We start from the raw sequence: 16,361 nt of genomic DNA on the forward strand, positions 1-16,361 counted from the left end.
TCAGCGCTGCCCCACCACTATAGCTGAATACAGAATGATGGCAGGGAAAATAAAGATCATTTTCTCCCCGCTGCATTTGGCTGTTTGCAGGCACCAGGACAGCATAATAATGCTGGTAACCTGCAGATTAACCCTATAGCTGCAGGTTAACATCCTTATTACTAGTTCCCTTTAATTATATTTATATATATATATATATACACACTGAGTAATAAAACGGAATAGGAAATGTGGGAACTGATTTGCCTTGGACTATTAAAGGCACTTAGCTGCTGATTAAATCATGTCAATGGTTGTGAAGGGGTTAAATATGGAGCAAAATTTTAGTTCATGAAATACATTTTTAGGGAGCTGGAGAAAAGTTAACGAAGACAGAAAAGAAAGTAAATTCATAGGAGGTTTATATGCAAACATATTTTACCTGAAACATCTATCCGTGAGTGGTGTAAGAACAAGCCTGCTAGAGTTTCCCAAATATTCATATCCATATCGGACACTCGTGGTGACCATTTTGACTACAACATTGCCTTTTTCCCAGTAAGATCTCATTTGTGCAATCCAACTGAAATCTGAAATTTTAGAGATTCCACGTTTGTTCAAACTGGAAACAACATCTCGAGCTGAAAAATAGTTACAAATAAATTTGTAAGCTTTGCATAGATGACAAATACAGTATAAACAATGAATGATTATTAGATCAGATTTGCAATTGAACAGATTTTCCCGTCCTTCAAAAATCACTGCCTATCCCTAAATAAGTATAAGTTGCATGTACACAAATATGTTTATCCCAATGTTCACTGTAATTTGGCTATGGATACTTTTTACATGAAAAAAATGCCTGTTTATGTTTACATACAGTGGGGCAAAAAAGTATTTAGTCAGTCAGCAATAGTGCAAGTTCCACCACTTAAAAAGATGAGAGGCGTCTGTAATTTACATCATAGGTAGACCTCAACTATGGGACACAAACTGAGAAAAAAAAATCCAGAAAATCACATTGTCTGTTTTTTTAACATTTTATTTGCATATTATGGTGGAAAATAAGTATTTGGTCAGAAACAAAATTTCATCTCAATACTTTGTAATATATCCTTTGTTGCCAATGACAGAGGTCAAACGTTTTCTGTAAGTCTTCACAAGGTTGCCACACACTGTTGTTGGTATGTTGGCCCATTCCTCCATGCAGATCTCCTCTAGAGCAGTGATGTTTTTGGCTTTTCGCTTGGCAACACGGACTTTCAACTCCCTCCAAAGGTTTTCTATAGGGTTGAGATCTGGAGACTGACTAGGCCACTCCAGGACCTTGAAATGCTTCTTATGAAGCCACTCCTTTGTTGCCCTGGCAGTGTGCTTTGGATCATTGTCATGTTGAAAGACCCAGCCACGTTTCATCTTCAATGCCCTTGCTGATGGAAGGAGGTTTGCACTCAAAATCTCACGATACATGGACCCATTCATTCTTTCATGTACCCGGATCAGTCGTTCTGGCCCCTTTGCAGAGAAACAGCCCCAAAGCATGATGTTTCCACCACCATGCTTTACAGTAGGTATAGTGTTTGATGGATGCAACTCAGTATTCTTTTTCCTCCAAACACGACAAGTTGTGTTTCTACCAAACAGTTCCAGTTTGGTTTCATCAGACCATAGGACATTCTCCCAAAACTCCTCTGGATCATCCAAATGCTCTCTAGCAAACTTCAGACGGGCCCGGACATGTACTGGCTTAAGCAGTGGGACACGTCTGGCACTGCAGGATCTGAGTCCATGGTGGCGTAGTGTGTTACTTATGGTAGGCCTTGTTACATTGGTCCCAGCTCTCTGCAGTTCATTCACTAGGTCCCCCCGCGTGGTTCTGGGATTTTTGCTCACAGTTCTTGTGATCATTCTGACCCCACGGGGTGGGATTTTGCGTGGAGCCCCAGATCGAGGGAGATTATCAGTGGTCTTGTATGTCTTCCATTTTCCAATTATTGCTCCCACTGTTGATTTCTTCACTCCAAGCTGGTTGGCTATTGCAGATTCAGTCTTCCCAGCCTGGTGCAGGGCTACAATTTTGTTTCTGGTGTCCTTTGACAGCTCTTTGGTCTTCACCATAGTGGGGTTTGGAGTCAGACTGTTTGAGGGTGTGCACAGGTGTCTTTTTATACTGATAACAAGTTTAAACAGGTGCCATTACTACAGGTAATGAGTGGAGGAAAGAGGAGACTCTTAAAGAAGAAGTTACAGGTCTGTGAGAGCCAGAAATCTTGATTGTTTGTTTCTGACCAAATACTTATTTTCCACCATAATATGCAAAAAAAATTATAAAAAAACAGACAATGTGATTTTCTGGATTTTTTTTTCTCAGTTTGTCTCCCATAGTTGAGGTCTACCTATGATGTAAATTACAGACGCCTCTCATCTTTTTAAGTGGTGGAACTTGCACTATTGCTGACTGACTAAATACTTTTTTGCCCCACTGTATGTTAGTTGGTACTTTTAGTTGATAAATCTCCACTATGGTTCAATTCAGTCTGTGATCGTCATTGCTTCATGTATTATCTTTCTCCCTGATATGGAGTTTACAACCTGATTCAAATTTCAGTATTTTCTTTTGTGGAAGTGTCACTCCAAGAAGTATTAATATGAGTTATATCAGCTTGATGTAAGGGTTGTGTATTGTATTTATTACAATTATAATAACATTACATAAGAGCTTTAACTGGCCATCGAGCCATGCAAGTTCCGACAACACATTGCAACTGCCCAGAGAATCAGTCACCAGTTATTGAGATTGAGAAACTGTCTTTGCCAACTGTCTTTGCAGGTGTCTATGCATTTCCTTTGTCATTGGACTTGCTATTTTTTTGTAATGGCTGATAAAGTATTAGAGAGAAACAAAAAGTGACCTGTACCTCCTAACAAAATGAAGCAAGTGTAAACAGGTACAAGCTGCTTTGACTGCATTAAATACTTACTAGAAAGTGTAGAAGCTAGCATTTTGTGTCCAACAACACATGTACAAGCATTAAATATATGAACTTTATACTGCATTTTTGCCATAGGGAATACACTTAAAAAAATCAGAAAGTTAGTTTACAAATTGTCCAGTTCATGTGATCGCACTTGCTATGACAAGAAAACATTATTTATTAACAAACTATCACATTATGTAAATTGGATATAATCTCAAAAATACATGCAATGCACATTTTCAGAGCAATTCATGTCTTTTGACTCATTTCAAAATATTCTAGAGCCAAGAAGAAAGTATCTGAGCAATGTTGATTGTTCTCACTTATTCTAGCTTCCATAAAATGCTTTCAAGCCTTGTTATGTTTCATAAAAAAAAGGTACCCCTCTGGCATTTCTACAGCAAAGATTTCAGTCCTTTTTGAGAGATTTGGGCCTTTTGGAGCTTTTTAGAGGACTAGAGAAAATTACCGTTCTCTTATAAGTCACTGTATTAAGCTGTACTAAATAATTTGCCATAATAACTGATAAATGGAATTTGTCAAAACCTTTAAACACTTTCATGCCATAGCCAATTTATATTTTTGGGTTTTTGTTTTTATCTCCCCTCCTTCCAAGAGCCATAAAAGAGATGAACGAACCTTTCAAGTTTCGGTACAGATTCGGCGACCGTCCTTGTGTTTGTCGAACAGATCGTTGAACATATCCGAACCCCATTGAATTCAATGGAAGGCAAAACCAAACGCATAGACAACACCCTCAGGGGGTGGCAAAAAGCAGCCAAAACAACTCAAATTAAGGGCAGACACCAGGAAAAGTGGCATCAATTCACCCACAGTATAAACTATATAATGGCCCAGCAGCAGTCAGTCATGGGCCATGCATGAGGTATCAGGGTCTGGCCCAGCATTTACAGCTTTGAAATTAGATTAAATTAAGATGAGGTGGGTGAGGGACTGGTGTAAGCCTGCAGTGCTGGGAGCCCTGATACCTCATGCAACAGCTCAAACTGCTTTTCTGCTCAGCCATACTCAGGTTGCACAAATGTCAGCTTGGTAGACCACAAATTTTAGAAAAATAATGTTTTTTAATAAAGTTCTTTAAACATTTTAGTAAAAAAAATTACACAACTGTGACAAGTCATGAGATGCAATGGAACAATGATAACACAAGAGGCACCATGTGATGCTTAAAACATTTTGAGAAGAATGTAGACGAAACTGGAAAGCAGACAACTACAAATATATATAAAAAAAAAACAGAATAAAACTAAGTACCAAGAAAATGGACCTAGCTATAATCAGGATGTATTAGGCTGTATTTCAATATGGTATTAGTTCAACAGAAAAGTAGCATTGAGTGAGATAAGTGTAAGACTTCAATAGGGCATATAATAACAGAAGAGAGAACAGAAAACCTGGAATCTGACAACTATAATTTAGTTTGTTACACCAGATTTCCATCTCTTCCAGATATTAAGAAGTTGAGAATGTGTGAAGGATTCCCAGCTAGTGAGCTCTTCAAGATGTCGAATCACATTAACTTTTTTCATCTATTCTGAATTGTTTGGAGGAACTTCCTGTTTCCAGTGAAGGGGGATTAAATGTTTGGCAGATTCTAGTAATATTGCTAATATATTGTGTTTTGGGGGCTTAAACTGTACTGTGGTTCAGGACAATAAAACTTCTTTTGGAGTTAAAGTGCGATTTATCAGACCTATGTTTATTAGAGCAGCACACTGCAGCGCCAAAACATGCAAACTTGAAAACACGAAATTTGAACTGCATTACTGCACTAGAAATATGAAAAATGAGAGCTTTTAGCGCATAAAAATGGCCATATTTATGTGTACCTTGTAGCCACTTTACGGCATCTCTCTTATACGAGGTCCTACGCTTGACCTACCTCGCTGAGAATAAACGTCTCCATCTGAATGGGTACATGTGAAACCTCTTCTTGGACTCATACTAAACAAAGAGAGGGGGCACCACAATTTCTAAAGGGATCCAACCAGGTCTAACTACAATATACCATTATACAAAAAGAAGAAAAAGAATAGACCATAAAAGGGGATCACCTAAGGCATGGATCACATGAAAAAATATATAAATTTTTATTTCATACAAATATACAACATGGACACAAAAAACCAACAGAGAACAAATATTAAAAACATTTAAAATCGGTCAACCATGTGACCTACAAACACGTAACCTAGGCCTATAATAGGGCCAAACCCCCTGAATATCCACACCCCTTTACATATAATATCTCATACGAATAACATATATACATGTAACAGTGGTAATTATAACTGTGATGTCTATGTGAACAATACTCAGCACAATGGAAGAGTGAAAAAAGACCCCTTGAAAAATCACATAACGAGTTAGCAACATCAGTAAACAGAGAAATCTATATAGGCATATAGTACAACACTTAAAGGGGGAGCCAGTAAATAATGCAATACCAACACGTTTATCTATTGAATGGTGTATACGTGGTGTAGAAGCAGATCACGTCCATCAGTCTCATTACAGGCTGAATGTCCACTGACCCAATAACACACAATGTACCCCCATTAGTGGCCTCAAACAATGAAAAATGTAGCGTTATCCAAAAAGACGCTTGCTAACACATTACCAAGGCCACCAGGCCTAAATAGTCATGAGATCCATAGTAGCGTGGTGACAACCAGAGCTGCAGAGCGCACACAGAGCCACCTGGGGAGTGGAAGACAGGAGGTGTGCTGACCCGACGCGTGTCGCCACACACAGTGGCTTCGTCAGGGGTGTCTCTTGCTGGTAAGTTGTGTCCTTTTATATAAACCAATCACACAAAGTAGCGGCAGCTGAGTTGCTTACCGGAGGAGGCATGGAGAGAGTCGGCGCTGAATTCCCTTTCCTGGCGTCTAAAGAGTTCTATCAGCGCATGCGCACGAGGGCGTCCCCTCTGCGCTGCGTCTAGGTCCGGTTGCCATGAGCGTTTAGCAACCCCCCGCCCACTTGATATCGTCACAGCTAGGGCTCGGTTGTCATTGGGCATGTAACACAAACTCCGCCCGCTTAGAGTCATCATAGCTAGAGCCGGGTTGCTATGGACACGCAGACGCTTGTCTGGCCCATATTACCGCTCACACACATATACATTTGAAGGGCTCAGAAATACATCACATCTCAAGCGCTATGGTGCTTCGCACATCCATATGTTCACACAGCCTAGTAAGGGGTACAGGTCCACCCTCTACCCCCTACTCCGCAATCTAGCATTAGGCGAAATACCAGAAAGCACACATAGACGCATGAGGAAATTCCTCCTATACTGTGTCTTAACCAGACACTCGCAGTATAGTAGTAGTGGTTGTAACAGTGCTCCGCCCACTTGCCACACTCATGGCAAAAGCAAGATTGTAGTGGGCCAGAAAGTCATAACTAAATCGCCCCCTGTACATAAATGCCAGGAGTTCTCACATAAATCAAAATGTAAAAATCTGGGCACTTCACACATGTGCAAGATCTTATATCATTGTAGAGGGCGCAGATAGATAATTCCTCCACTATGTATCTATACAGAGTTAAGTTGGGTGCCGTTAGGCACATCAACCTATATACCATCAAGAATAATAAACCATATATTGTTTGGAACCAATGTACAAAAGGAGTTAGCCCACCATATGGAACTCATGACAAACCGATGGAAAAACATCATGAAGTAAACATGACAATACAGGGCAAATTGCCCCGGATATAGCCAGAGTCCTTGCCTGCTACTTCACTCCCCAGGGGCAGTTGTGCCAGTGACGAGAACATCAAGAAATAGAGGTTTAAAACAACACAGGCACAACTGACAAGAACTTCCTGCCAGCTGCCCAATTATCTCATATAATCTCACCTCAGCACTTTTAAGCACACAAAAAGTAGTGATAAGAGCAAGGTACCCTGGGGAAGGACATAGCCTCAACTGACATATCTTTGAGGTCTCATTTATGTGAAGATTTTTCGTTATGTCTTTGCGTATTATTTGTGCCAATTAGTGCACCATCGGGTTGAATATCCAGTCCCCTCTAATGAGGTTAACAAATATATACATGCTAGATGTACCATCCACAGGGGCAAACAACCCCAACAGACACACCAACTGGGCATCACCCCGTGTTACATCTATCTACAATGTGATGTCATTAGCAGACGGAAGACAGCACAAGTCTTGAGCACCCACGTTTCACCTCATGTTGTCCAATATATAAGCTGGATGGCACAACATAGACAAAATGTACCATAAATAGAGAATTTTACTGTGACAAAATATTAAATACTTTAGAAGATCCATAATTAACATTTTATTGAGTACATATCCACCACTGGGTGGGCATATAATAGGAAACAGTTAAACTCAGAATAAAACAAAAAAGCCCCCCAACACATTGTGGAGGTGAATTCACTTGTCAAATCATTTTGAAATAGCCGAGTAGTGAGATTTGTAGTCCCACAGAAGGGACTTCACATTCCATTGGAAACATTCAAAACCATCTACCAGACTAATCTCAGTAACATAATATACAATACAAGATGCCCACCGGTAGTTATTACCTTATACCAAATATATATATCCCCCGTGGGCTCCCAAATTTTGCATGTGTTTGTTGTTACTTGAAGTAGGCATCTGCCCCTATTAACACATACCTCGATACTGGTATTATGACCAACACGGGAAAAAAACTCCAATTTTAGAAAGAGAGATTCCACTGTGGAACCCAATAATCTGCGCCTAATGTGTTTCAAATTAGAATTAAAATTTTCATGGAACCATACAAGACGATAATGTTCACACAGACATCACTAATAGGGATATATAGGCTTAAGCTGAAGTAATAACCAGTATTGTTCACATAGAGGTTCAAATCGGTGCTATAGAATCAAATGTAAGTTACCAAGGCGTGACTCATGTAAACATATGTACGTTCACTGAAGAGCTCCGATGGCAAGGGTCAATTCAAGACCCAAATGGCCATCAGTATACCCAAAATATATGACCTAACCTGCACATAACAAAGTTGAATACAATGAGCCTAGCCACAGGAGAATACCCAAATGACAAATGACAGATGGAAACAAGTTTTTCAAAAGGATTTTTTTTTTTTTTTAAAAGGATTGGTAACTTACATTTGATTCTATAGCACCGATTTGAACCTCTATGTGAACAATACTGGTTATTACTTCAGCTTAAGCCTATATATCCCTATTAGTGATGTCTGTGTGAACATTATCGTCTTGTATGGTTCCATGAAAATTTGAATTCTAATTTGAAACACATTTGGCGCAGATTATTGGGTTCCACAGTGGAATCTCTCTTTCTAAAATTGGAGTTTTTTTCCCGTGTTGGTCATAATACCAGTATCGAGGTATGTGTTAATAGGGGCAGATGCCTACTTCAAGTAACAACAAACACATGCAAAATTTGGGAGCCCACGGGGGATATATATATTTGGTATAAGGTAATAACTACCGGTGGGCATCTTGTATTGTATATTATGTTACTGAGATTAGTCTGGTAGATGGTTTTGAATGTTTCCAATGGAATGTGAAGTCCCTTCTGTGGGACTACAAATCTCACTACTCGGCTATTTCAAAATGATTTGACAAGTGAATTCACCTCCACAATGTGTCGGGGGGCTTTTTTGTTTTATTCTGAGTTTAACTGTTTCCTATTATATGCCCACCCAGTGGTGGATATGTACTCAATAAAATGTTAATTATGGATCTTCTAAAGTATTTAATATTTTGTTACAGTAAAATTCTCTATTTATGGTTCATTTTGTCTATGTTGTGCCATCCAGCTTATATATTGGACAACATGAGGTGAAACGTGGGTGCTCAAGACTTGTGCTGTCTTCCGTCTGCTAATGACATCACATTGTAGATAGATGTACATTTCAAAAACCTGACCTGCACATCCAAACATAGACTAAGTGTGAACAGGTGCTGAACCTAGAGTCGCCAACTCGTATATAGTTAAATAAATAAGGCAGCACACTGCAGCGCTAGAACATACAAACTTGAAATACGAAATTTGAACTGCATTACTGCACTAGAAATATGAAAAATGAGAGCGTTTAGCGCATAAAAATGGCCAATTTTATGTGTACCTGGTAGCCACTTTACGGCATCTCTCTTATACCAGGTCCTACGCTTGCCTTACCTCGCTGAGAATAAACGTCTCCATCTGAATGGGTACATGTGAAACCTCTTCCTAGACTAAAATTCTCTCTCTCTATGGAGGGGCATTGGACCTGCTGTAATCAAAACACCTGTGGCTAGAAGGCGGAGTGCACGATCAGAAGGCTAGAGAATACATTTTAAAAACCTGACCTGCACATCCAAACATAGACAAAGTGTGAACAGGTGCTGAACCTAGAGTCGCCAACTCGTATATAGTTAAATAAATAAGGCAGCACACTGCAGCGCTAGAACATACAAACTTGAAATACGAAATTTGAACTGCATTACTGCACTAGAAATATGAAAAATGAGAGCGTTTAGCGCATAAAAATGGCCAATTTTATGTGTACCTGGTAGCCACTTTATGGCATCTCTCTTATACCAGGTCCTACGCTTGCCTTACCTCGCTGAGAATAAACGTCTCCATCTGAATGGGTACATGTGAAACCTCTTCCTAGACTAAAATTCTCTCTCTCTATGGAGGGGCATTGGACCTGCTGTAATCAAAACACCTGTGGCTAGAAGGCGGAGTGCACGATCAGAAGGCTAGAGAATACATTTCAAAATCCTGACCTGCACATCCAAACATAGACTAAGTGTGAACAGGTGCGGAACCTAGAGTCGCCAACTCGTATATAGTTAAATAAATAAGGCAGCACACTGCAGCGCTAGAACATACAAACTTGAAATACGAAATTTGAACTGCATTACTGCACTAGAAATATGAAAAATGAGAGCGTTTAGCGCATAAAAATGGCCAATTTTATGTGTACCTGGTAGCCACTTTACGGCATCTCTCTTATACCAGGTCCTACGCTTGCCTTACCTCGCTGAGAATAAACGTCTCCATCTGAATGGGTACATGTGAAACCTCTTCCTAGACTAAAATTCTCTCTCTCTATGGAGGGGCATTGGACCTGCTGTAATCAAAACACCTGTGGCTAGAAGGCGGAGTGCACGATCAGAAGGCTAGAGAATACATTTCAAAAACCTGACCTGCACATCCAAACATAGACTAAGTGTGAACAGGTGCTGAACCTAGAGTCGCCAACTTGTATATAGTTAAATAAATAAGGCAGCACACTGCAGCGCTAGAACATACAAACTTGAAATACGAAATTTGAACTGCATTACTGCATTAGAAATATGAAAAATGAGAGTGTTTAGCGCATAAAAATGGCCAAATTTATGTGTACCTGGTAGCCACTTTACGGCATCTCTCTTATACCGGGTCCTACGCTTGCCTTACCTCGCTAAGAATAAACGTCTCCATCTGAATGGGTACATGTGAAACCTCTTCCTAGACTAAAATTCTCTCTCTCTATGGAGGGGCATTGGACCTGCTGTAAATTGGCCATTTTTATGCGCTAAACGCTCTCATTTTTCATATTTCTAGTGCAGTAATGCAGTTCAAATTTCGTATTTCAAGTTTGTATGTTCTAGCGCTGCAGTGTGCTGCCTTATTTATTTAACTATATACGAGTTGGCGACTCTAGGTTCAGCACCTGTTCACACTTTGATAGGACTGGCGGAACGCACCAAGACAGGTGACGAAGATGCGTTCGCAGTCCGGGGTCCACCGTGCAGGTGAGAACCTGCTGCTAGCAATTTGCAGACTCTATAGCGGTACACTAAAGTAAACACGCGTGGGTTAAACCTCACCCAGCGTGAGGAAAGCGATCCTGTTAATTCACAGGACCGCAATACCGCACTAGAGAGCGAGCAAGTGGCCAGCGGACTTAACCCCAGAAGGGATTGAAGCCCGATTAGGCCCTTGCTGGCACAACACCGCAACTGGGTGTGTAGAGAACCTTCAGAAATATAAGCGCACAAGTGCGCGAGCGATGCCGCACTAACGGACGCCACTAACCACCCAGACTTGGGTATGGAAAGCGCAAGGCAGGCGCACGGCGCCGTACTGGCAGGCACAGCTACAGGACGCTGTGATGTGTGTATAGTGTAGTAGGCTAAGTCGGGCGCTAGATAGCAACCGTACACCTTCCGCGAACAGACATTCAATAGGGAAGGGGTAACCAAGAACGACTTGCACTCACACATACACACATATCAATTGTAAGACAATACTAGCGCATGGCCGTGCGGTCATGCGCAGTTTATATAGCTGCAGCACAGGAAATGGCTACAGAACTTTTGCCCTTCTAGGACCTGCCAAGAGGACCAATGGAATGTGCCGCAGAGCCTGAGCACATGACCCTCGATCTCCAACGGGAGATCTTGCCCTGGGCATGCTCAGTGTGTGCAGATAAGGACTTAGTCCCAGAGAAGTCCGCTCGCTTCTGACCAGAATAGGCTTCAAAGGCAGAAGCTGGAGAAGCAGCAATAACTCTTCTCACAGAGTCAGACTGAGCGAGACGCTGGGATCGACGTCCCTGCTGAGCAGACTCCACTGCGGCTGGAGGGGAATGGGAGACCGCAGCGGAGACGGATCGAGATTCCCCCTGTGCAGCAGAGGAAACTCGACTCCTAACATTACCCCCCCTCCTAGGGCCCCCCCCTCCTTGGGCCTCGCTACGCTCGAAGGCAGCAATGAGCTGTGGGGCCCGAATGTTTTCAGCAGGCTCCCAAGACCTGTCCTCTGGACCATAACCCTTCCAATCCACCAAATAAAACTTTTTGCCGCGTACCACCTTGCACCCCAAAATAGCGTTCACCTCGTAATCGTCCGTAGACGAACCCGATGTCCCGGCAGATGACTCGGAAAACCGGGACATGTATACGGGTTTCAAGAGGGACACATGAAAGGTGTCGGTGATACCCAAGCGTGGAGGAAGAGCCAGGCGGTAGACCACGGGATTAACCTGCTCGAGGACCTTGAATGGGCCCAAGTAGCGAGGAGCAAACTTAGTGGACTCAACTCGCAGCCTGATGTTACGGGCGGAGAGCCACACCAAGTCGCCAGGAGCAAAGGCCGGGGCAGGGCGCCGATGTGCATCGGCGGAGGACCTCATTCTCTCCTTCGAGGCCCGAATGGCATCCTGAGTGCGGTCCCAAATGTCCCGTGCCTCCACTGCCCAGTCTGCCACCCTGGAGTCAGCAGAGGACACGGGCATAGGCACAGGAACCCGCGGATGCTGGCCGTAATTAAGGAGGAAAGGAGTCTGACCGGTGGAATCGGCTACAGCGTTATTAAGGGCGAACTCTGCCCATGGTAATAAAGATGCCCAGTCATCCTGCCTGGCAGAAACAAAATGTCGCAGATATGTGACCAGAGTCTGATTGGCCCTCTCTACCAACCCATTCGTCTCGGGATGATATGCGGAAGAGAGATTTAACTCAATGCTGAGAAGACGACAAAGCTCTCTCCAGAACCGAGACGCAAACTGGGGACCCCGGTCACTGACAATTTTGTCTGGCATGCCGTGTAGGCGGAAGATGTGTCTTATGAACAACGCTGCCAAGGCCCGTGCAGAAGGTAACCGTGGGAGCGGCACCAAGTGCACCATTTTCGAGAAATGATCGGTAATTACCCAAATGACGGTACAGCCGCGAGACTTGGGCAAACCCACTACAAAGTCCATCCCGACCATCTCCCAGGGCCTGTCTGCCACCGGCAAGGGATAGAGTAACCCAGACGGCCGTTGTCGAGGAGACTTATTTTTGGCGCATGAGACACACGCCAGAACGTAATCCCTGACATCTCGCAGCATATGCGGCCACCAGTACGTCCTCGCCAGCAGCTCAGATGTCCTTTTAGTCCCAAAGTGTCCACCCACCCTGGAGGAATGAGCCCAAGAGAGAACCTCCGGTCGCAAATTTATGGGCACAAAAGTCTTGCCTGGAGGCACAGACTCAAGCGACACCGGAGCCACGGTTCTCAAGCTCTCAGAAGGAACAATAAGCCGAGGCTCTCCTTCCTCCTCCTCAGATGACACAACAGAGCGAGAAAGAGCATCAGCTCGAATGTTCTTCTCCCCAGCGACATAATGGAGGGTGAAGTGGAATCGGGAGAAAAATAAGGACCATCTGGCCTGGCGAGAATTTAGCCTCTGGGCTGTTTGCAAATATAGCAAATTTTTATGGTCTGTAAATACTTGAAAGGGAAAACGAGCCCCCTCCAAGAGATGTCTCCACTCAGAGAAAGCCAATTTCATCGCTAGCAACTCCCTGTCCCCGATGGAATAATTCCTCTCCGCTGGTGTGAAGGTCTTGGAGAAGAAAAAGCACGGATGCTTCCGACCTTGAGCATCCTTCTGGAAGAGGACTGCTCCAGCACCAACGGAAGAGGCATCCACCTCCATTATAAACGGCTTATCGACATCGGGACGATGTAGGATGGGAGCGCTAGCAAAATGAGACTTAGTAGAAGAAAAGGCCCTGGAGACCTCTTCAGACCACACTTTGGGATTTGCTCCCTTCTTGGTGAGGGCTACCAAGGGAGCTACCAAAGTTGAGAAATGGGGGATGAACTGGCGGTAATAATTAATGAACCCCATAAAGCGCTGCACCGCTTTAAGTGAATGGGGTTCTTGCCAGTCCATCACAGCCTGTAGTTTGGCAGGATCCATAGCCAATCCTTGGGCAGAGATGATATAGCCCAAGAAAGGTAAAGACTCCTGCTCAAACACACACTTCTCCAACTTTGCGTAAAGAGAGTTTGCCCGTAAGAGGTCGAAGACTCTGCCAACATCTCTCCGGTGGGAGTCAATATCTGGAGAGAAGATGAGAATATCATCCAGATAGACTACGACCGAGGTGGAAAGCATATCCCGGAAGATGTCGTTGACAAAGTCTTGGAAAACGGCTGGGGCATTACAGAGCCCGAAGGGCATCACCAGATACTCATAATGCCCATCTCTGGTGTTAAACGCCGTCTTCCATTCGTCCCCCTCACGAATGCGAATCAGGTTATAAGCTCCCCGCAGGTCTAATTTGGTAAATACCTTAGCTCCCCGTAGCCTATCAAAAAGCTCAGAAATCAGGGGCAGCGGGTACTTATTTTTAACGGTGATGGCGTTAAGACCCCTGTAGTCTATGCAAGGACGCAACTCTCCATTCTTCTTCTGTACGAAGAAGAACCCTGCCCCAGCTGGTGACACTGACTTCCTAATAAATCCTCTTGCCAAATTCTCCTGGATGTATTGGGACATAGCCTCCGTTTCCGGGAGAGAGAGGGGATAGACACGTCCCCGAGGAGGTTCTGCTCCAGGCAAGAGATCTATAGGACAGTCATAGGGACGGTGAGGCGGAAGGGTCTCCGCGGCTTTTTTGGAAAAGACGTCTGCATAAGACCAATAGTGTTTGGGGAGAGTAGAGAGATCTGCGGGTATCTCAGTGGTGGAAACCTGAACGCACTCTTTCACACATCTGCCCTTACAGGATTCGCTCCAACCCAATATCCTCCCAGAGGTCCACTCAATATGTGGGGAGTGGAAACGAAGCCAGGGCATTCCCAGCAGAATCTCATCCATTCCCTCGGGAAGGACAAGAAGGGAAATAGTCTCCTGGTGGGATGGGGACATGGCTAACGTGAAAGGGACAGTCTGATGTGTGATCTGTAATGGAAGTGTCGACCCATTCACCACTCTCACGGTTACTGGTTTGGCTAGCATAGCCAGAGGTATTGCGTGGCGCTGAGCAAAAGCAGAAGACATAAAATTTCCCTCTGCTCCTGAATCCACACAAAGCTCTACTGTAAGAGTGGATGTGCCTAACAGGATTGTCCCTTTAAAGGACAATTTTGAGGAAAATGCCGCGGTGTCCAGTGAACCTCCTCCAATGGACACTAGACGCGATCGTTTTCCCGACCGCCGTGGACATTTATTAGCGAAATGTCCCGGTTGCTGGCAATTTTTACATAGCACAGGTACTCGAGCGGTCTGAGACCTAGATCCCGCTCGAGAAACCTCCATGGCCTCATGGGAGTCGGACGCCATAACAGGAGATTCTAGAGGTTTGGCAAAGATGGGAGCCAGCCGAAACCTCTGCCTACACTGGGTCCGCTCCAACCTCCGCTCGTTAAAACGGAGATCGATGCGGGTAGCTATAGTAATAAGCTCCTCCAGTGTGGCGGGAATCTCCCTGGTGGCCAAGGCGTCCTTCACATGATCTGCCAGTCCTTTCCAGAACACCGGAATAAGGACTTTATCCGGCCATTCCAGCTCAGAAGCTAGAGTCCGGAATAGGATGGCAAACTGGCTGACCATGGACGAAGCCTGAGTAATTGCCAACAATTGGAGCGCGGTATTGTGGGTGACACGAGGTCCCAGAAAGACCTGCCTCAGAGCGTCCAGGAAGATAGGAGCACTCTGCACCACACGATCACCACGTTCCCAAAGCGGCGTTGCCCACTCCAACGCCCTGCCCGACAAGAGAGATATAATGAATCCCACTTTCGCCCGTTCCGTAGGAAAACGTGCAGCCAGCAGCTCGAGATGTATGGAGCACTGGCTCACGAATCCCCGACATGGCTTACTGTCACCAGCAAACTTGTCTGGAAGCGGGAGACGGGATAAGGTCGGAGCAGGGGTGGCAGCGGACAAACTGGCTGCAGCTGCACTTGCAGCCTGAACAGCGACAGCAGTAACGTCCACAGCTGAGGTTGTGCGCTCGAGAGCCGCCAACCTACCCTCCAGCTGCTGGATGTACTGCTGTAGACGCTGACCGTCTGCCATTTACTAGCCAGACCCTGGCGCTAGTATTATGTTAGGACTGGCGGAACGCACCAAGACAGGTGACGAAGATGCGTTCGCAGTCCGGGGTCCACCGTGCAGGTGAGAACCTGCTGCTAGCAATTTGCAGACTCTATAGCGGTACACTAAAGTAAACACGCGTGGGTTAAACCTCACCCAGCGTGAGGAAAGCGATCCTGTTAATTCACAGGACCGCAATACCGCACTAGAGAGCGAGCAAGTGGCCAGCGGACTTAACCCCAGAAGGGATTGAAGCCCGATTAGGCCCTTGCTGGCACAACACCGCAACTGGGTGTGTAGAGAACCTTCAGAAATATAAGCGCACAAGTGCGCGAGCGATGCCGCACTAACGGACGCCACTAACCACCCAGACTTGGGTATGGAAAGCGCAAGGCAGGCGCACGGCGCCGTACTGGCAGGCACAGCTACAGGACGCTGTGATGTGTGTATAGTGTAGTAGGCTAAGTCGGGCGCTAGATAGCAACCGTACACCTTCCGCGAACAGACATTCAATAGGGAAGGGGTAACCAAGAACGAC

The 16,361-nt window shown here is 44.5% G+C and overlaps 1 protein-coding gene across 1 annotated transcript in view; it reads right to left on the reverse strand.

Moving 5' to 3' along the window:
• LOC138674484 (dynein axonemal heavy chain 3-like) overlaps positions 1-16,361 on the reverse strand; it is a 3,367,401-nt gene that overhangs the window by 2,053,700 nt on the left and 1,297,340 nt on the right. Inside the window, 1 exon segment of the mRNA XM_069762320.1 lies at positions 422-620. Within this exon segment, the coding sequence (XP_069618421.1) occupies positions 422-620 (199 nt within the window).

Source organism: Ranitomeya imitator, chromosome 4 (assembly GCF_032444005.1).
Source record: "Ranitomeya imitator isolate aRanImi1 chromosome 4, aRanImi1.pri, whole genome shotgun sequence".
In the NCBI taxonomy this organism is placed as follows: domain Eukaryota; kingdom Metazoa; phylum Chordata; class Amphibia; order Anura; family Dendrobatidae; genus Ranitomeya; species Ranitomeya imitator.